Raw genomic sequence first — 23,082 nt, forward strand, 5'->3', positions numbered from 1 at the left:
AGAGTGTCGTCATGACAGCAAAGTGCAGCCCAGAGGAGGAGAGGCTGGACTGGAACTGGAGGAAAAAACAACAGTTGTTCACTTTATTCAACTTCAGTCAAAATTTATTGCTATTTCCACAGGTTTCTTGAAAGTCTGGTTGCAGAATTTCTCAAAGTGCCTCTCCAATCATCTTTTGATCTGTTGTGAAAGTGTTGATTTCTACGACAGTTTCTGCAAAGTTCATTAGAAATCATTTTGATTTAGTTGATGGACTTCTCTCTGGATAAGACGACGGGGTTAGCTCAAATGTTTGGCTTGTATTTATTTCCGTCTACTGTCTTCTAGCCATCAGTACTGGATTATGAGAGGCAAAAGCTCTGTTGTAAAGTTTGTCATTTCATTTACGCCCACATAGACTCAGACTTCCGCCTGTACTTAGAACATGTCATGTTTGGCCTCACCCACTGTCCATCTCATAAAAAAGAACAATTATACATCATTAATCTCTTATTGTTTTCATGCAAATGGCACATTCATAAATCCAAAGTTACCCCTCATTTTCTATCTTTATCAATGAGTTCAAACAATACATGAACACAAAAAGAAACAGACAATAAGTAAGCCATTAAAACATTCAATCTGTGGGTCAGTTTCAATGTCTTTGTGTAAAATGTAATAATGACCCCCTGGTTTGTTCCTTTCCTGTCGCTGTCTGTACACTGTGGTGTATTGGATTGTTGGTTTCAATAAAGTTTGGGGAAAAAAATTATCAGAGGCAAAAGGTTCTGTTTAATTTCTTGTTTGTCTGCACGACAACCTGTTTTTTTCTAAGAACAGTATTCTCATTGAAATGAGAAACATACACCGCAATAAACACATGATTATCTAAGATAATTTGATATTTAATGATATACTGGAAGAATAATGTATGAAAAATGTTTTAAAAAATTACAAATGATCAAACATAAGGTGTCCCTGTCAGTTTTTGCTTCTGTCTGCGTTAAAAATGTGTTGTTTTTTTAGGTAATTCATCTGTAAAAAATCAGTTTTGTACCATCATTATTACAATTCTTTTTTTTTTTTTTTGTATCTTCCAGAAGGGGAGCCACCCTCCATCTTATTCTTCCAATCGCCAAGGAGCCGGAAACCATAAAACCAACCGTCACACGGCTACAGACACTGCCAGCCATGTCCTTCCTCTGAAACAATAGTATTTTTTTTTTTAGCGTCAAAGAGCAGACTTGCTGCTCTTTTTTACATTCATTACCCCACACCTCTTCCAGAGAGAGACAGCAGTTGTTGTTGTTCATTTGTAGGCAGAGAGATGTCTTCAGTCGGGCGGGAGGGGCGGACTGGCGTTCAGCTGCTGAGCGCGCTGCTGCTGCTGATGCTGATGCTGCTCTCTGGTAAGACACAGTCCAGGCTCAGCGGATGCGGGGATCATGTCTCATTTTCTGCTTCATCCGAGTGTTTGTGTCGCATTCATGTGTGTGTGTGTGTGTTTGGGGGGGGTCCAAACCTAACCACCACAAGCGGGTCACCCCCCCCTCCCCCCTCTCTCTCTGATGGTCCGTCAAGGCTTATTTCCGGTTCATTTTAATGCCAATTATCACCGCTAATCAATCAAATAGCGCTTTTCTATTCTGAAAATCACAAAAGGAATAAATCCCACCTTCTGGTTTAAGCCCTAAATTTACAGGATCCTGTTGTACACAATCCACAAAGTGGATCATGACGCACAAAATAAAATTATTAGACAGGCAACGATTTCCCGAGCTGAAATAATAACATAAAGTCCCCTACACTAACATTTGAATCAGCAATCCCTCAATGAGAATTATGGGTTAGTTGTTAGCCAGACATATAAATAAGCCAGCTTCCTGCTACTTAAAGCCTGTAAGTGAGTTGCAGCATCTGCATCCCAAAAGTGTGTGTCTGGACTGAGGGCATTACTGTCGACTGGACTTCCTGTCTGCTCTGAGATGCTAACAGTCCCTTCAGTGTTTGGAGCTTCTTGTTTCCTCAGATGAGACACTGTGAAAAGAACTATTAGTGTGCTCTTATTCTATCTGTACTAAGGAATTATATGCATTATTGTTGTTGTTTTGTTTGTGTTTTTTTATTGGTTATGATGATCAAATGGGCTTTAACTCGCATGGCAAGATATTGTTGCTAGATGAAAAAAAAAAAAAAAACTGAGGGACTCAAAAGAGTATTAGAACAGAAGATTGACTGAAGACGGTAAATGTAAACTACCTGAGAGAGAAACAGCTGTGGAAGATTTGAACAAAAGCCTGGTGGACAGTAAGGCAAATGAGCAAAACCTGAAAAAAATCTTGAACAGAAAAAAGAATCTAAGTAATGGAAATGAATTGCAGAACAAAGTACTCGGTTTAAATTCACACCTGCTTCTGCAGTGATCCTGTGGGCTCTACCTTTGAAAGCTTTTTTTTTTTTTTACTTTCCATTTGTGCAGAACTCTGCAGAGTTTCAGTTTTTACAAAGCACCACTAGAGGGCAGCAGCACAATTAGATAAAGAGCCAGTGATGCAGTGGCATCATGGGTATTTAATAGGGAATAACAGAGACTGAAGTATTCTTGGGTGCAGACGTTAAATCTTGTTAAGTGAAACAGGGCTTGTAGTGTATAAAACATCAAATGAAAAAAGGAAGAAATACTTATATTTGAAAATAGTATAAAACTGTGTCCTGGATATTGCATAGTTTAGAAAAGACAGTGTAGTACTGTGATTTAATTATTTATTTATTTATGTTTTACCAGAGGTTGATGCCTCTGGTGATGATGCCGTCAGCCTCCCTCCATCCTTCACAGCTGCAGCCAGTTAAAACACCGATCTGTTACAAAAAAATAAAAAATAAGGAGGAAACAGTTAATGGGATTAGTTAAACTAAAATTTTGATCATAATTGATTCCTTTTGTTGCATAGTTTTTGTTCTATTTTGGCTGTAGTCCTTAGCTTGATAAATACACATCCGCAAATTATAATTTAAAAATTTTCAATGCTCCGGGTCCATGGTGTGAACAAAGGCTTTGCTGGTTGTCGAGCTTTTCTGCAAAAGAAATGCAGACCAAAACTGGGAATTTGCTTACTCATGACACGGGAGCTTTCCCCCAGTATAAGTGCAGGGATGTTTAAACTTTATGCAAGGAGTGCAAGTTAGGTTGAGGTGAAAATGCATGAGATTCAGTGATTTAGCCGGGCAGTTTTTAAACACAATTTAGAAATGTAAATTAGGAACCTCAATTTAAAATAAGCTATTAAATAAAGTAAAAAAAATGTTTCAATCACTTTGATCTATTGTAAAATAGTTCCCAGTGGTCTTTTAATTATGCCCTTTCTTTACCAAAATCAAAACATCTGTTTACATGCTCTCCCGCTTGCTTACAGACCCTCAAAACCCCATCATAACATTACCAGTGTAACAAATAAGAAATGTTGTAAGAAATATTGGAGCTATCCAGCTGTACCAGCTCAGATTAGGAAACTAAAGATGCACATGAGTCGTCTACAAGTGGATGCATCAGAATAGAGCAGAGTGGAGTGTCGCCATTGTAACACCTACATCACTTTTTTTTTATCTGCTCCTGATTCACAACGATTTGAATAAAGAAATACTCAGAAATGCAACTTAAGCTTAATTTTCTTTATACATGTCCTTCAACATGAATAAAACGCCACAAGAACATGTTAAAAACACCAAAAAGACGATTTTCATTGGAGTGGGTCTTTAACTATGTTTAGGTTCAGTCTAAAACATAAACCATTTATATTCTGAATGGGTTTTAAAGTCATGTTAACAGTAAACACATAAAAGCTTTATTATTCAGAATGGGAAAATAAATATTGTCATAAATCACAATAAATCAATGTGTGTACAGTATTTCAAACAAATCACTACACTACACTACTACAGTTTAAACCCCACCATTTGGTGCTACTTAACTGTGGATTTGAACCCAGTAGCCTAGTCTTTGAGTGGACAGTGTATCCTCTGGCCACTGTGATATTTGGCCATTCCAGCATTTGCTGTTGGAGTCATTCTGAATGATTTTGTTTTTTTAGGACAAATGAAGATCAGTGACCATCACAAGATATCCGGAGTTGGTCAAGGAGTGCAAAACCCTGCTCCGCTAATGGGTTTCTTTTAGGTGGACCTCCAAGATGAATGTGTATTTGAAATCCAGCTTTGCTGCTTTCAGAGTGGTTCATTGTGATTTCGCCCTAAAGGGTAAAAAATTCTCCCCGTGTGCCTATTCACACTGAAGTGGAACCCAGAGTAACCACCAACATTTTTAATCCAAGCTGAGCAAACTAGGCAGGCGATCATGTACCACTAATACTAGTATTCCTGTAGTCTTGGTAATAGCCTTTAGTCTCAGTAATGGTAAATGGTGTATACTTGTATGGTGCTTTTCAACCTTCCTCAAAGGCCCAAAGCTCTTTACAGTCACAGTCCCATTCTCCCATTTACACACACATTCACACACTGATGGCGACTCCGCTTCCGAACACTGGCGTCAACCTTCCACCAGAGCTAAGGTTCAGTGTCTTGCCCATTTACACTTTGACATATGGGCGGGCAAGACATGAATCAAACCTGCAATCTCCTACCTTTAGCAAAACCCTGTGTCTAAAGGTCATCTCACACAGCCACTACGTATGTTTTGCCCATATTTCAGGGATGAAAATTAGTCATACGTGAAAATACGTGAGAAAAAGTGAGAGAAGTTGTCCTTATTATAAATTTTCAGATGTATTAAGAATGACCCACGTTGAAACCACAAAACACGTATGAATAAACCATGCAAAGAACACATAAATCCGCATGTGATTATTGCGCAATTTATATGAAATTTATTAGTGATTCGAGGATCAGTTACGTAATTTAAGCAAAATATGTGCACCGAATATACGCTATTAAAGGTAAACATCTGCGGTACTTGCATGAAAAGTCTGTTAGACATGAACAGCTGTGGAAAGCTAAAAATTTGCAAATGCATCTTGCAAAAATTATGCAGAATTGCATAAGATATACTTAATAATTGCAAATAAACTACATTTAATATGAAGACCCATCAGCCGAATCCCTCAACAGACATCTGCGCATATCTACGAATAACAAACGCAAGAAACATTTATGAACTACGTATATCATGCACGTATCACCAAAGACCAAAAGACCTCTGCTGATCTCCATGTGCATTCAACTAAATTGAATTTGTTTTAAATTTCTATCCGAAAAGCCTATCCAAACAAGCTTTGCATTTCTCTTTTGTTGGATTTTTTTTTAACGCTAGTCAAACACTTCCGTCTTTGGTACATCATGTCCTCACTGAAGCCTCTCAGAGCATGACTCCTCCCTAAAGTGCTGCTGTGAACTGCTATCATCATTACAAGTGGATCTAGCATTTTGAGACTCTGGGACTTTACTTAAAGTAATATTACAAAAGTGTACAATATATTATAACACCCCCGTTTGCTCATTAGTCTCAATGAATGTCTCAACAGACCAACCAAATACCATCACAGCTGTCACAAAACGGGCAGATGGCTGGTTCAAATCACAGCAGATTTTACTAGCACAGCTAAAAGTCCACAAAGCTAAATCCGGGTCAGGCAGGCAGAGGTCAATAATAAGCATGAGAACATCAGAGAAGACACAGGAGTACCGTATTTTCACGACCACAGGTTGCACTTAAAGTCTTAAATTTTCTCCAAAATGTACAATGCACCCTATGATGTGGTGCGCCTAATATGTTGTTGTGTGACTTCAGTAAAGAGGACATAGGACAAAACAGCATGAGAACGGTAAGGACGGAAGTGTGGGCGTGAAAGAAGACACACCCCTGAATAGTACAAAGGTGCAGGTATGTTCATTATGCAGAACAACATCGTTTTGGCAACCCTGAAAATTCCTTCTGCAAAGAGACATGCTTATGAAGCACAGTTTAAGCTATCAGCTATGCGAGGGAACATAGGAATCGGAGTTAAGAAGAAGCAGCTGAGTGTCCGCGGAAACGAGGCGAGGTGGCCCGAGTTGTAGAGACCGACTCGAGCGATGGACTAACGATCAGTGAACAGCTGGGAGAAGCGTCTCTAAAGTCACCATTCGACTGAAGGCAGTGGCGCTTGCAGAGGAAATGAAAATTGAACAATTTTAGGGTCTTGGTGCTTTCGTTTTATGAAACAGTGCCATCTTTCCATCCGGGCAAGGAGTATGGTGGCGCAGAATCTTCCAGTGGATTACAATGAAAGGCTGTCAATCTTCCGCTCCTTTACTAAGACTGGGAGGCATCGCCGGGCGAGTTACGCCACAATTTGTGAATGGATTAGTTGCACAGTTCTTCTAGCTTTCGCAATAGCCAGCATCATTCATGAGGAGTCGCACAGCAACGAGACAGACTCTGACAAAGAAGAAAGGGGACCTGGCGTGTTTGATAAAAAAATTAGCTCAGCTGTTCATTAGAAGATACAGAAGATGAGGCCTTTGATGGATTTTTTTCGATGCTGATTGATGACTGAAAAAATACAAAATAGATCACAACCAACTCAGTTTTCCTCCCGCTGCCTTTTTTTTAAACACAAACTAGCATGCACGTTTTACGGGTATGTTTCAACGTGCCCGCGCCTTAAAACCCGGTGCGCCTTTTGTATGTGTTAAAAACAGAAAAAAGCACCCATAACTGAAACTGCACCCTTTAATCCAGTATGCCCTATGGTTATGAAAATACCGTAGTCAAGATCCAGGTGAGATTCAGGGCAGGCAAACAGAGACAAAGCAGAGACAAAATGGGGTCAAGTCAGGTCAGGATATAACACCCAGTAATGCAGGCAGAGTGGCACAGACAATACTTTGCACTGAGTGAGGTTCAGTGCAGTGCCTAAGTATGCTGTTACTGAATAAGAGACAGGTGTGCAGCACTCAGAAATTGCACGCTGGGGTTGCTGGGGATGTAGTGTGTCTAGAACTCGGCTCCCACCAGTGACAAGAGGGGAAGACAGCTCTGACTTCTGACAACAGCATCAAATTTGTAGTGGTTTAATGATGTTCTATTTTTTAAAGAGGTCAAGCTGCACATTTTCAATTTTAAACATAAAGAAGAGAAAGTCCTAACAACACGTTGGTTAAACACGAGTAAAAATATCTGGAAAAATGACCAAAATTCTCTGCCAAAACTTTAAAATCATATATTAGGACGGTGTCAGTGAAAAGACAAGTCCAGTATAAAAGTAACTTTTTGTGGAATCTTTTTTCTGCAATGATCTTGCCTTACATTTGCTGCAAAGCAACATGAACTAGAGGGAAAATTTTCAATTACATTTTTAAACATGAAACTCTTCAATCAGACTGTATGACCTAAGAGGAAGCAATTTTCTTTCTAAATGCAGAACAGTAGAGTTAGTAAAAGGACAAAACATTACTACTGTTATTCTTAGCAGTTGTAGTGAAATAAGGTCAGCTCACTGAACAGTTTGTCCCTGTCTGCAGTTTTCTTTAGCAGTCTCTAGCTGTAGCTCTAACGCCGCAGTATATGACAAATGCTCTACGCTCACACTACATTTTTAACAAGGCTCTGATGTGAATCCTGTTCCGTTTTTCTCATATCATAATCAGAGGAGAGTTTTTCTGTACCACAGGTTTTCTACAGCTCCCCAGGGATCCCCCCAGCAGTCATATTTTACCAGTTAGCATATTGGCCTGCAGCTGCTGCAGTTTGTAGGATGCAGCATGATTTTTAGAGCAAGACAAATGTTAAAAGCAAGAGTTAAACATGACCCACAAAAATGGGCATAAAACTACCCAAAGAAAGAAGTTGTAAGATCAAAACTTGACTTATGACCTAGTCACATGCACTCGTACAAGGGTTTGCCTTACGGGTGCTGCATGTTTTTGGGTTGTCCGGGTATGTAGAGGGTCGTAGACAGGTATGACTGCATCTTAACCCTTGTGCTATCCTAGGCACTTTAACATTGGGAGTTGGGTCATCTAGACCCACTAGACAGTGCTCTGAACCTTTTTTCTTCAATGATTTGTGATCTTCACTGGTGTCCATGGATTACATGAAATCTTTCCACCTTTATCCACCTTTGTCATGTTAGGAATAACACGTCAAAGTAAGGGTGGGGACATCTAAGATAGCACAAGGGTTAAAGAGAGTGTAGGTGTGTCTTGCAGTATGCCTTGAGGATTGTGCAGCCACCTTAAAAAAAAAACTTATGATTTCTTGTGCGCGTTAAGTGCATGGTGACGTATTCGTAAGGTTAATGGAAGTTGCATGCACTTTGACATATGGGTGATGCTGGCGTACGGTACCCTTTAGACATCACTGTAGTTTTTGGTGAGGTGCGCTCACTAGCTCCTTACTAACAGCGTGAAAATACCGAGCACACGAAGTGCCTGCCTAAATTACACTATGATTGCCTAATTTCCTAGTTTTGAACAGTCAGGCTACACACAAAGACTGTACACTTATCATGTAAACAGCACTAACAGGCTATTTGTTTTGTGCGTAGGGTTTGGGGGATTGAAAAATTAAAAAAATTGTACGACATGCCAGTGTCTTACCCACTTCACTCTTACTTATCCTTACGTGTTGTTCAAGCTTTTGCAGCGACCTGCAACCTGCAGCATGTCCGTAGAAAAACTGTGCAGGACAATTTTTGTACTATGGGCTCTAGGGCTGGGAATCACTGGGTACCTCACAATACGATACGATACGTTTTGCGATACAATGCTCACGATAACGATATTATCACGATATGGCTATAATGTGATAATCGATATATATCGTCTCTAACAATTCACGATATATCAAACTTTAAGAAAGAAGATCTTGAAAAACTGCTTTTTGGAAGATATTTCCCCATTTATTTTTAAGTTTTTAAACACAACAATAATAAACAACTTGTGTCCTATTTGGTGTAATGAATGACAGACTCTTGTGTAACATAGCTGAAATCAGTAATACTCTGTCTTTGACAAATGATGAGAATTTTCATTTGGAAATATCTGTAAAAATTCGGTTTAAACAATAGTGAAAATTAACAGCAGTGCCCTTATTTGGTACAAAATTGCTGTAAACAGGACAAAAAATAAATAAGTCAAGTAGCTGCCAGGCACATTGATAATAACTTTTGAAAAACAAAGCCATTGTTATTGCATTATTTAAGAAAATAGCTGTAAATCAGATATTAATCCTGTGAACAAATAATAGTGTTTTTGTTAAAAAAAAAAAAGTGACACCATTTAGTGCAAATGTGGTGTAAACAAAAATAAAAATCTCCCAGAAAAACAAAAATCTGGTAGCTAGGAACTTTCTTTTAAGTTATTTAAGACATAAACTGCTTTCAAAATAAATTACCAGGGATAAAATACTTGAACTTAAAGTGCATCTAAAAATAAAAATCTTTGTGAACAAAACGTTTGGGGAAAAGCTGCATGTGATGTATGTTTATATGTTCATGATTTTCTTGAGAACCACAGGCTTTTTAGCGTCAAGATGCCACTCATCTACCGCTGCTTTGAGGAGAAGGGGGGTCTAAGGGGAAGGGATGCCACTCTTTCTGCCGTTTCCATCTCAACTATAGCTCTGGTCTGGGCGTACAGTGCAGGGATAATTTCTTCAGTATTTCCGAGAGGGAATGTCAAAGCGTGGCTCTAATGCATTCAATGAAACCAGAAATGCCTCGTTCTCCACCTTGCTGCAGGGACGGAGCCCCTTGTACATTTAAACAGCAATCCCATTTGTTACTGCCTCTGCTCTCGCAGAAGACTGTGGTAGCTTCGCCTGGAAAAAGGTATCCACGGCGGGCTGTGTCGGCTTCAGGCCAGCAACAACCACGGCTTTTTCACACAACTCCGGGCGATGCAGCTTCAAAGCTGCCGGCGCGTCTTTTAACTTGCTGCTCTCACTATTCTCCTTGTTTTTCCCCTCTGCCATTTTTTTTGAATATGTATTCTTCGTCCATCCGCGACAGCCCCTACTTACCCTCCGAAAAATCGTCTTACCAAAGAATGATTAATGTAACGTTTTACAGGGTCTTCAAACGTAAATAAAAGGTCCATACTCGATGAAGACGCATCGAGAATCAATCGCAGGACTAAATATCGGGATATATCAACATATCGAAAATTTGGCACACCCCTAATGGGTACCTAGTAGACTACAGTCTCAATAGGTAATTTGTCTTGTTCAATCAATAAAGTTTTAAAGTTTAGGCCAAGGTTTGCCCATTGTTCATCCACAAACAGCCCATATCCATTTGTGAGAGCAGTTGTGACCAAGGCTTTACTGACACCCTTAAAAAGCCAAGATTCTGTATAGAATTGATTATTATTAACTATTAAAAAAAACATATATATGCATGTAAAAAATAAAGGTACATGAATTCCATTGACAATTTTACTGCTATTGCTAACAAGTCTGCCATTTATTTTATATTTTTGTCAAAAAAACACAAAAAGAAATAACTTCTCCATCAGTGAAGCCTACTGGATCAAACCTCATAGACGCTTTAACAACGATTGTAGAGTTTATATATATATTACTATCTCACAGCTTCTGATGGAAGATAGTTCTGTCCTGGGCAAAAAAACAAAAAAAACTGTTTAAGCGAAACAGGTGACACACACAGGGAGCCCCATTTCCTTTTAGTGAAGGAGGGACATTAGCTTGTGTCATATGCTATGTACACATTAGGCATGTGTGGCACGTTCAAGAACACGCTAAACGGGCATTCCTGAATGCACTTTTGGCATATAGTGTTCACAATGGACTGCCGCCTACCCGATACTACCGCTTGTACTCACAGCTGGAAGAGGCTTGGTGGAAAGTGTTGAAGTGTTGCAAATCTCGTGAATCTTGCTACAGCTTCTTTTCTTTCACAGCTCTATTCCGATATAGGAAAGACTTGGTGTCATGTAATTACAGCCGGGGCAAAAACCGCAATTATTAATGTCTCTTTCATGATCAATTTTCAAAGGTTTGGCACATCCGTGTTTTGAAAAAGACGCTAACCATAAGCCATTACCAAATCTGAGTCCCTGATTGGTCAAAGTTCAACTGGTTTAACTTATAATGCACGCTCAATTGACCCACATTTTGTACATACTGTAGAGCTCAAACATGGAGTTAAAAACTTGCATGGCGACGCGTGAACATGAAAGCCCGAAATGCGCATATTCGTGCGTTTACATAGACTTTTCATTGAAAGCAGTTGCTTGAAACTTGCTGATTTGTAGTTTAACTCCCTTTAGATGACAAGGCTTCCTATTTATTTTTCTTTTGCTTCATACTTAAAAACTGCTCTGTCTCTGTTTGTACCTCTTCAAATATATAACAATGCAAAAATATTTTGCTTTTTTTATATTGTAATGGTTAGTTATATGTAATGCTTAGCTGTATGGGAACCATGTATACTTTAGACTGGCAACTACCTAAAGTGAAACAGGCAGATGCAGCCTTGCAATGACACCAAAGGACACCTTCTGTGTCTCCCATGTGCAGACAGAGCAGCACATTTGTAGAACTGGTACGATAACACACTATGTGCTGAAGTCAGGCAAAAGCTTTTTTTCCCTTTTAACAAGAATATAAAGTTATTTCCATTGTTGCACAAAGTAAAGACTGTAGCATACCTGCTTTTACTGCATCCACAAATGAACTTGTAGGGCTAAATACAAAACAAGATTCACAGCACAAAGAAGGACACTCCAAAGCCAAACTAGTAATGGATGAGGTGGTAGTGGCTTGGAGACAAGAAGTGCCAGGATAGAGGCATGATTGGAGGCAAAGGAGGTGGACAGAGATGGGGAAGGGAATGAGGGAGGGGCAAAGAGAGGGAGGTGTCGCATAAGGGGTGCTTCACTGCAGTATTTCATCTGTTAGCAAGTCTCTGCATCTGCCTCACTTTTTCACTAGCCACAGGACTGCTGAGTCAGCAGCAGCACGAGTCTGTGACAAACAGTCATGCTGCACATCTGTGTGTGCTTGACCAGGGGTAATAGAGGCAATATGTCTGCTGCATCCGTGTGTCAGTATGGGGTGGACATCTTGGTCTGCATGTATTGCTGTGCAGATCGGTGCATTTGCTGGAATGACATTGACATATCACAGTTAGCAGGGTGAACTCACTGCTGACACTGCTCACCTTGTGGGAAGGTGCTCGTGTATGTGAGAGCTGCGTCCACACACCCCAGCTGCACTCTGGAATCACTGTATTGTGAATGTATGCATGTGTGTAAATTATACAGAGTGGGTGGAGATTAGTAAGTTCTGTGACGTGTGTGAATGTGTGTATGCAGTGCAGAGAGGTAGGCCTGTGGAGTGGCGCAGCAGCAGTGGGAACGTAGCCAGAAACGCTCGACTGCAGAGAAAAGATTGGTGCAGAGTCCCAGTGCACACACAAACTTGCACATGCCGAGAAAAAACGCACAGATTCTGTCTGAGAAAGCCAACGCCATGGAGTGCTAACTTTTGCACGGGGGAAAAAATATTGACATGGAAATATTGTCCGATAGCTGTTTTCTCCATTTAATACAAAGATAAATCAACTGATTCCGAAGATTGATGGATGAGGTTATTGAAAATGATCTCACAGGTTCCCCATGGTGTTGTTGAAAACCCCAAAAAAGGAACGTTGACTTGAAGTTAATGAGAAAAAGTAGAGGATAAGGGCTGCTGTAACCGCTTTGGGCCACATCACAAGATTGTCTACAAGAATATTAAATAACGTAAATCAATGAGGAAATAGTATTTATAGTCAACTCTGTTTTGTATACTCCTGGCATATTTTGGCTTAAACTTAATTGGATATAAGCAGCAAGTTTCTTTTTGATTTAAAATTGCACAGGTGTCTCCGAAAGGTAATAAAAGTCAGCTTGTGTGTGCATTTGAACAAAAAAGTAATAAGTCCAGAATTTGTCTTGGGTTTTAATAAATTTGGGGTTGACTGATTGTGGCTGGTAAACTGCAGTGGAATTGTAAATATTAATTTAGGTTGAAGCATAGACAACCATACTCTGCCACTATGCCAATCATCCCAGACGCATCTTGTTAGGTTCTGAATGGGGAAATGAATAATACCCATATTTACTGAATTTGCCTATATGAAATTGGTTTGTTTTAAATTAAAATAATCCTATTAAAAATGTTTGTAAGTCTCCTGCATATACGGTATATTTATTACTTGCATAACATTGAACTTATTAAATTAGGAGTCAATTAAAATGTTCTCTTTTGAAACCAGCCTCCAGTGGTCATTTGAAGGACTGCAGCATTTGGTAACTCTTTATTGGATGCATTAAAGATGCATTACTCAATCTCATAGAAAACTGCTGATGTTCTAATCATCATATAAACCTCTAGGTGGTATAGTTTGAAGGGCAAAGATACATTGTGCTTTTGCTTTTTTATATCAGTTTTTCATGGTATCCCAGATGGAGTAAGACATATTCAAGGGTATGAGAACAAGGGTGTCATACTGGTGCATTCTATATTTAGAGCGACAAGAACATTCCACAGTTTCTTTAGATTAAATTGTGTGTTAACAGATTGTTTGAGTTTTTTTGTGGTTTGATCAATTTAGGCCATACAAAACGGTAAAGGATATACAATATGTGTAAAGAACATTCTTGATCAAATATCTCCTGCTTGTGCCAGGCTCCAAAATGTGACAGTGTTGATATATTGTACGATTGAGATGTTGAAGGGGGAGTAAGTTTTCTGTCAGTGAAACCTGCACAAAACAGGTACATTTGTTTGCCTCTTTTGTAAACTTTAAATAAATATTTGTATAGGTATAAATATTAAAACTCTGGATTTGATTGTAATTTTTAAGCTAATTACTTGTTTTGCGTATTGTGTAATGAATAACAATAAAAAAATGTTTGTTTCTTTACACTTCCAGAAAATCAAAGCAAATGTTTTCAAGAACACTGTCATATAAAACTCATCTTACATCTTAAACTGGTAAAACACATGAACTTTTGCATACATCACTTTCGTGCTAAACTTTGTCTGACTACTTCATGTCCCCTGACGAAAACTTGACAGGAAGGTAAGTATACATAGAATGAGTTAAACAGGAGGTTTCTGGCATACCTTATTGACCCTACCATACCTAATACCACTAAATTAATAATGCCCCTAAACTATCAGATGCTTCAGCTATAACAATATAATAATAACTATTTACAAAGCATGGACATACAGAACCTTGGTATCTGTACCTCCTATTGTACGTCTTGCATTTATGGGTTATTGTAGCATCACTGTATTATCATGTACCCTGTGCAGAAGCCTATGCAATTATTTGACACCTTTTGTTTACCTATTGCATTGAGTCTTACGTAAACTAAATATTTCTCTATTTGTTTTTTATCTGATTTCCTAATTATATAAAGCTTAAAATCTGTAACCAAGTTGTCCCGGTGGAAACTCCTTCCAGTGCTACTGGCTACAAACCTTGACATATACACATACACACTGAGCAGATATTTACTTTACTTTTTACTTACAATTATACAAATTATAAATGTAAGTTTAATTAGATGGTGATCAATAAGGGGCTCTTATTAAAGCAAAGACTGGACTCATTTTGGTTTGCATGTGTATACCCCGGTTTCCATGACAGTTGACCAATGTTAACCCTGAGCTATAAAGCAATGAAAAGGAACCTTCTAGAGATTTTGATGTAACAAGAATTCATTAGTGCATAGTTGTTCCTCATTAATGGTGGAAGTTACATAAAAAATGTAAATTAAAAAAAAACCTGCAATAGGCTAAATCCACAAAGTAGTCATCTTTATACTTTCACAATTATTATAGATGTTTCAAGGCTGAAATCTACACACATAATGCTCTTTTCTGAGACAAACATTAACATTTTTACACTTTTCTCTCGTTTAAACTCTCCAAGTTCAAACCTTTGTGGAAAAATAAGTCTAGTACTATTGAATAAAACCAAATAATGTCTCTTCTTCTCAAGTTGAATGTATTCTGCACTCTACAGGGGACCCAGCATGGAGGATATTGAGTGACAATGATCTACAATCAATCAGGACACGAAATAAACTGAAAAACACACATGCAAACCCACAAAACTGTGAGGCCACGAAAAAGTGAACCCATTGTAGTGAGGGACAATTGTATTACAAAAGAATAAAAACTTTAATGAAATGTCTTCCTCTATGACCATTTTCTTGTTACTCAGTGGTAGCTTTTCCTGATCGGGGTACCTAATTCTTCAAAACATGTAAAAATACTCTACTTTTTCTATGTTCTGGTTCCTATTAACAAGCTTACTTTTTACATATATAGCATTAACAAAGGTATTGCTTTTCTTTTACAGGTTGTTCAAGCATGGATGTTCTTGTACCAAGCTACATCACTGCACGCAATGGAACAAATGTCCGGATCCCATGCACATTCACGTCCTGCTATAAGATGGACCTCAACAAGTTTCACATGAACTGGACCTACAAAGTAGCCGACAATGAGAGTGAGACTGAAGTGATGGTAATGTGTTTTCCAACTCTAAAATCTCATCTACAAAGTCTTTAAAGTCGGTTCTAAACACTTTCTGTGTTTCTATAGTTCATGACCTACGATAGAAAGAAAGGAATGATTCCGTTGACAACGGACCAGTTTGACGACAGAGTTGAGTTTACTGGGAACTTGGACAAGAATGATTTGTCAATCACCCTATCAAACATTCAACCAGAGGATACAGGGTTTTACTTCTGCCACGTGTTAAACCCTCCAGATCGCATCCACGGAAAGGGGACAATTCATGTCAATGTGGTCAATGAACGTAAGTCACTACATTTTTTCACAGAATGGGATTTGACAAAACGCTTTAATTTACAAGAAAAGTTTCTATGATTTTTTAGAGTTTTGCGATTATGCATAAAGAATCCAAGAAAACGGTAACTAGGACTGGGTATAACTGTCAAATATACTGAATTGATATTTAATCAGTTAATTTACAAAGTGTCAGTTCTCTATGTTGTCTTAAAGTGCTACCCAAAAAGATAAAAGCACTAATATTAAGCTTTGTAATCACAGTTATTATTCTAATTCCAAAAGAGCCAGAGCCAACACTTTAGGTATCAGATTACATCAATGGGTTTCCTGCGTAATCCCCTTAAATAAACGGTGACATTGGAGAGGAAAACTTCTAAGTTGAAAATGTCTTAAAATATTTTTAGATTTAAACATTTAGGATTCAATTTGGTTAACGATCAGAGTAAATATTGAGTATACTCATTTTTTTAATGTTCATATTAAAGCCAATTTTGTCTTGACTAATTGATTAAATTGATTCAGCTGTGCTTTGTAAATGGTTTCAACTATAAAAGCAACAAAATTAACAACAAGGGAGTCTAGGTTTACTGATCAACCAATCATTTCTTGCAAGATAATCAAGTGTAAATTAAATATGTGTACAAACAAAGAAGTAAACAAGAATTAATGACAAATTCAGTCACATTTTAGTTTCCTAAAGTTCAGCCCACTGTTGTTTTTTTACATAGAAATAATCCAAACAGAACTTTATTAGAACATTCTACCACACTGGATCCAAAATCCAAAGTGTTTCCATTGTACTGTAATTATGGCTTTGTCTGCTATTACATGTGTGTGTTGTCCATTGTGATGCACTTGATCGTTTTTAAGTTATAGTAAAATAAACCTTTCATGTCTCAATCCAAATGGTGTTTTCCAATTTTGAGTCAATTATCGATTTATCTCATATTTAAAATTTTTAATGGTATTAGTCAAGTCAATTTGATTCTGCCTCAGACAGATCATTTGATTAGATCATGGGAACAGAAATAGATTAATTGATTAATCGTTACACCCCTATTGAATAAAACCACTGTGAACACTTAGAAAATAAATCAAAAGATGATTGCACACTTAAGCAAAATCATATCTAATCACAGAATTGTTTCAAATATATGCATGAAGTTGAACTACATATACATCTTTGTTAGCGATGTTGATGTGTTCTTGCTAAATATATGATTTACTTGTGATGACTTAGCTTTTCACTTATTCATGATAAGCATGAAGTTGAACTTGGTTTCTTTTAATGTCTCTTGCTTTCGTCCGACCTCTCTTACTCGCACACACGCACACACACACATACACATGCACACACACGTAGCACAAGCCCAGTCAGCAACACTTTACTTATTTCCACTCTGTTTAATCTGGCCAGCTGAGCTTTTAGCCAGCATTGCACTTGTCTCCATTCTTTGTCTACAAAATAGTTAACCCTTTCCTTCTCTTAGTTCCTCCTCCACGAGATTCAACTATCGCAGTTGCCATTGGGGCATCGGTGGGTGGAGCGTTGGCTCTGCTGATTCTTTCCATGGTGGTGATCAAATGTCTTCGCCGACACCGCAAACAAGAACTAACTTCAGAAGAAAAAATGGAGGAGGAGGGAAAGCTGGAAGCTGAAGCCGTGGCGGAGGAGGGAACCAAGTAAGAAATCTGACTAGTGTAAGAAACATGGAAGGCACAAGCAGCAATTGTGAAAATTGATCAATACCCTTAATCAAGTCCTTACATTTAATTTCCAAATAGATTTAAATAGATTTTGGGAACTTCTATGATTGTTAATGTCAAATCCTGCAATGATTAAGATGACAAAAGGGGTTAAATACACCATTTAATTCAGCTTTACAGAACCACTCTCATAGATTGACAACACTCACATTTTGTCAATCTATATATCTACAGGCAGTAGTTGTAGCTACAGTTAAAAAAGGAGCTGCAAGCTTTAGAAAACTGCATTGTTGTCTCTTTAGCTGTGTTTATCTAGTGGTGGGGGAAGAGAACTTATGGCTCAAAACCCATTGTATATATAATATTTCTTGTTCTTACCATGAACTGAATATTTTAGCATAATAATTATTTCATTTTATTGATTCTTAATTCTTTTTTTTTCCAAAGATAACCACAGCACCACTGACTGGCTGGTGTCTCGGTCACTCACACTTTCAACAACTCTTGTGGTATATAACATTTTTGTACAATCTCTTTTAAGTTTTGATGCAGTTGCATACTTGAAAATAAGACTAATCTTTAGTGTTTTTACTGTTTTTATGTTGGTAACAGTGAATTTTGTATTTTTCTTAGTACCATTTATGTTTGGCTAATATAACTTGAAATAGCTGATTAGTTGAATAGATTTAAATGCAAGTTTGTAACTAGATTAGGTTTTTAAGTTTTCTGGGCACGTAGAGATCATAGTCATAGAGGGTCATAGAGAGGACCGGCAGCATCATACAGGTGTATTTTGCAGTTCCCTTGAGGCTCATACGACTACCCCAAGGGACGTCATGAAAATGGAAGATATGATTGTCGTGCGTGCGGTAAATGTATTGTGAAATATTCATAAGGATAATTTAAATTAAACGCACTTATGATATACAGATGATGCTGCCATACGGTCCCCCTAACGCCATACTAGTCATTAGTAAGATGCGCACGAGTACTCGCATCCACAGGATGTGAACGATACGCAAGTGCCCGTAGGATATCCACTCAAACCGCACTCTAATTGTCTAATTTCTAACAGTCAGGATGCACGCAAGGAGCATGCACCTATTACGTAAACAGCAATAACTGATTCCTTGCACAGTGCACAGGATTTGAGGGGGTTGAAAAAAATTAAAAGATCCAGACGACTCGCCTGCGTCTCACCTACTTCACCCTTACTTTACCTTGCGTGTTATATATGACCTTTCACCTGCACCATCCCCGTAGAAAAAAATATCAATAAAAATTCTTGCTCTACGAACTCAAAGAGCGCTTTACAACCTTGATACTTCATGCAGGCCACCTGTGTGCCCCGTACAGGTTTGTCGATTTTTCATCCACCGACAGCCTGTATCCACCCGTAAGAGCAGTTGTGACTAAGGCTTAAGGAGCAGGGTTTGTTTGTTTGTTTGTTTGTTTGTTTAAAGCCCTGCAGAAATTTATTTGATACTTACTGTCTTGCATTCTGTTTTCTCTTTCAGAAACCAATACCACATCTTCAATGACATGTAGTAACCACTGCTCTCAGATCAGTGTCCACAGATATATTTAAACACTTTGCATGCAAGTGTGTCTATGGAATCCTTGCAGGAATTATCGGTCTGAATGCTGAATCATCTATATACATTTTTTTGTCTGTGTTAGGGGTGTTTTTTCCCTACAAAATGTAAGGGATTAACAGGTGTTTCTTTGTTTGGAACTACACAGTAGTATCAGCAATATTATATATGGCTAATAAAAGATATAGGTATATCCATAGCATATTTTATGACTGGTTACGGTTGTGTGGTATGACCTGAACACTTCATTCACAGTAAATTTAAAAAAAATGTGGAATATAATTGTTATTTTTGCTATAACCATTTTACAATTAGTTTGGTACTTGATAAAACAAATCTATATCAACAACTAGATATTATTATTATTTATTTCAGTAGAAAAAAAAAATTAAGTGGAGTTTACTCGGATGAAGATGTACCCATTGTGAAATCAGTGCACACTGCCTTTGAGCCTTGTCCTTTTGTCTTTTTAAGTGGATTCCATTGTCATAATTAGTCAAATTCACCAAATAAGCTAAATAACGTTTACAAAAGCCAATATTGTCTGCTTTGCTGGACAAGATTCTCAAACATTTCTTAAACATTTATCAGAACAACTGCCGTACACAACCCACCGTGAAAGCCAGATTCAGTTTGATTACGTGGTAAAAGCACTTGTGCAGCTAATCTCACTCACTTTGACTATTTAGGCTGTAAAACAGAGGAAAAGACCAATTTTATTGGAGACTTATTTTTTTATGACAAACATTTACTTAACATGATCCTCAAAAAATGTATCTAAATGTTCAGTTTCTGTAACTAACCCAAAATGTGCAGACACATTGCAAGCTGGTTCCAACCTGCTGACTTGTTAATTGTATGTCTTTATGAAAAAAATGCTCTAAGAAGCAACCTTCATAGTCATAAAACTATGTACAAAAGTTTGTATGTGACTTTGTTGAGTTATTATGTTTTGTATTACTAATAAATTTATACTTTTGTTTTCTAACTTTACAAGTAATGTGTATTTCCCTGAAATACTCAAAGTACCCTTTCATAATCTCTTTTCAATGTTTATTATTGCACAGTGCCCTCTTTGGATCAATAAAACTCCACTGTGGTAAAAAACAAAACAAAAAAACAATCAGCTTGTGAATAATTACAAACATGGCTTTAATTTTCAAGCATGTTGAATGGAACAATAAATATCAACCCTGGTTTATTGGAAAAATCTGTTTCTACACTGTTAAGACACTGCTTTTTCTTCCGTATCATGCATGTTTGTGTTGCAAAATTGCAGAACCTTGCAGCATGATGAGGGCAGCTTATTTAGAATGCTGTTTTTTTTTTTTTTTTATTTAAAGGAAGGCTTGTTTTTTGTTGACGGAATGATAGCTAAAATGTTAAGGAGATATATGACTGTGCCACAGGCCAACAATGTGCTTTGAATAGTTGCTGTTGCATCACTCTGAATGTTAGCTAGCACCAACTAGTGCTCACACTGTGCTTCCTCTGATCAACCAGTTATTGTCACTTTATGCATTTTAAATAAAGATCTGTAAGATAAATGTGTAAAAAAATTGTTGGTGCCTATTCGTTATTTCTTTAACGTTATTTTTCTTTTAAAGACTAATAAATGTTTTAAAATACGAATAAAATACTTAATATTGAAACAGCTTTTAGCATTTGATTTATGTTTTACCTTTCCTAATGAAAGTCATATAACAGGTCATCCTAAAAATGCCACGTCTATTCTTTTATTAACATAACTTTTCCAAATTTTACAAAACAGTAGATTATTCCTCACTGGAATAATGTTAAATATTAATCTTAAATAGGCACTGTTAAGCGGTAGCACATTAGAAGGATTTCAAACAGTCAGCGAATAAAAATCACCAGTGAAAATTGTTGAAGCTGACTCAGTTCACTTTTGTGTAATGGGCAAAAGAAGACACTAAATCAGCAAAAAAATAAAAATAAGTGCAGATCAAAAATGTAAATGTTTGCGAATTTTCTGTTACAAAATGTCAAAATATATTTAAAAGAGTGTGTGCGTGATGGCAGCTGAAAGGCAGCAAAATCCGATCTGTGTAATGAATGGAGTTTCTTACATTTTTCTTGCCTCTCGAGCATAACACAAAAAATTCTGCTCAGGGGCATGTGGATGCAATGTGGAAAAATCGGTGCAATTGTAAACTTTCCGCATTAAAGCTGCTTATTTCGTCTTGAAGCTTAATAATTTGGTGCTTATAAAATTACAAATCCAATAAAAAAAAAAAAATTGAGTAAACTACTCAGAAATGCAATGTACTGGCATTAGAAAGTGCTGATGTCCTATTCACAGATGCATGACAGGCAGAGGGTTGAAACATGCAACAGTTGAACATGACGGTGCTGTAATATTACTGGGCTACACACACCATTCAATGTATATGTTTGTAAAACTATTTTAATATGACTTCTGAAAAAAAAAAGATATAATTTTAAGATACCAAGCGTTATTTTGTACTGTTGCACAAAAATCTGATGTCTTACATTGAAAAATAAAACCATTGATGCATGAATTTTAGAAAAAAGTGATAAGAAAACCAATAGATTCAGTACACTTACAAAACAATGGCAATTCTGTGAAAAAGGTAAAGGTAAGTCAATGACTTTGTAGTTTAAAAAAAAAAAAACTAAAATTGACAGAAAAACTGCAAGTATTAGTGACCAATATTTAAAAAAATGTATTTCATGCCATAGACTCTGAAAATTAAGAGACTTGATAAGAAACATAAGATGTGATAGTCAGCGAAAACAAAAACGGTAAATCAAAAACAGTAAGAAAGACATCACATAGAATAGGTGTTTTTACATGTCCTAGTTATAGAGCTGCTCGGATCCAAACACACACAAGCGCACAGACAAGGCACTATGACACTTGTCCTTTTTCCTTAGTAGTTTTTGTCATTTAACCCTTTTTGCACCCTATTTTTACAAACATTAGTCTGCAAATGGAAGGAATTACTACAAAGGTTGTCCACAATTACTTGAGTAAAATGCAAGTAGATCAAAAAGTTTAATAGACTATCAACATGAATTTCTACTGTTATGACACTCTATTGACAAGAAACGGCAATATTTAGGGACTGATCTATGTGTCTATGAGTTCTGCAGGCCCGCCCGTAACTTTAGATGAGACTCACCTTTAGATGAGCACTGTCCTCCACCAGAATGGAAAGATTGATGGACAGACACCAACACAGAATGTCCACAACCAGCGACAACAGCAGGAAAGGAGAGGAAAAGATGGAAAGACCTGAAAACAACAAAGTTGAATGTGATGTCAAAAGAAAACGAGGAGGAAAAAAGTGCATGGAGAAAACAGAGACAGCCAGTCGGAGAGGCTTTGAAGAATTGAATGGCAGATGAAACAGAGAAGTAAAAGCTGGCCCACCCCGCTTGTCCTCGTCCAACCGGGTACGTTTTGAAATCCGCTAACTCACCGCTGCAAAGAGAAATAGTCAGAGAAGAAGAGGGAGGGAAGAGACCAGGTCGAGGAGTGGGGTGATATGGAGGCTAATCAGTGGTAAATGGAAGAAGGAGGCATGCAAAGGGAATCCAGGATCTGGTGATCTTTGAGGAAAGTAACTGGAGTCAGCCCAGCTCAACTGTATGGCTTCATTGCAGCATTTCCCTGCCTTGGCCGTCCCAGAAACAGATCCTCCGCTCCCTCCCTCTCTGTGCCTCCTCTCACCTCCCTCTTCTTGCCTCCTGTCATCTTGCCTCGCTCTTATGATACTCCCCCTCCGCCATCTCTCTGTGTACCCCAGTCCACCTTTTGTCACTAAACCCACCTTGTATTCTGTTTACCTGAATGCCCCTACCCCCTAACCCTCATCTTTTCTCCTGATCTTTTTAACCCCCACCCTCCTATCAATGCAACATTGTCCTCCTCCCTGCCCTCTATAAAAAGAATCCAAGGTCACCCTGTCCAGAGACAGGTGT

The 23,082-nt window shown here is 37.8% G+C and overlaps 1 protein-coding gene and 1 long non-coding RNA gene across 3 annotated transcripts in view; one reads left to right on the forward strand and one right to left on the reverse strand.

The window, feature by feature from the left end:
- LOC110016248 (uncharacterized) overlaps window positions 1-22,966 on the reverse strand; it is a 285,661-nt gene extending 262,695 nt beyond the window's left edge. The window contains exons 1-3 of one of the 2 annotated variants that reach the window (XR_013647140.1): window positions 22,532-22,966; window positions 22,281-22,393; window positions 2,762-2,838 (exon numbers count right to left, since the gene is read on the reverse strand). This is a non-coding gene — a long non-coding RNA (uncharacterized LOC110016248). Of the gene's footprint in view, window positions 1-2,761; window positions 2,839-22,280 lie in introns of both variants that reach the window. The other variant, XR_002291563.3, reaches the window with a different exon arrangement.
- On the forward strand, window positions 1,080-20,672 carry scn2b (sodium channel, voltage-gated, type II, beta). The gene is made up of 6 exons (XM_004075776.5): window positions 1,080-1,388; window positions 15,357-15,523; window positions 15,602-15,818; window positions 17,302-17,494; window positions 17,966-18,027; window positions 19,036-20,672. Exons 1-5 carry the CDS (start codon window positions 1,307-1,309, stop codon window positions 17,967-17,969), a joined length of 663 nt encoding a protein of 220 aa, XP_004075824.1. The 5' UTR covers window positions 1,080-1,306; the 3' UTR covers window positions 17,970-18,027; window positions 19,036-20,672.
- Window positions 22,967-23,082: the final 116 nt, after the last annotated feature.

The sequence above is a fragment of the Oryzias latipes genome, chromosome 13, assembly GCF_053564925.1.
Source record: "Oryzias latipes strain Hd-rR chromosome 13, Olatipes_Hd-rR_3.1".
NCBI lineage: Eukaryota > Metazoa > Chordata > Actinopteri > Beloniformes > Adrianichthyidae > Oryzias > Oryzias latipes.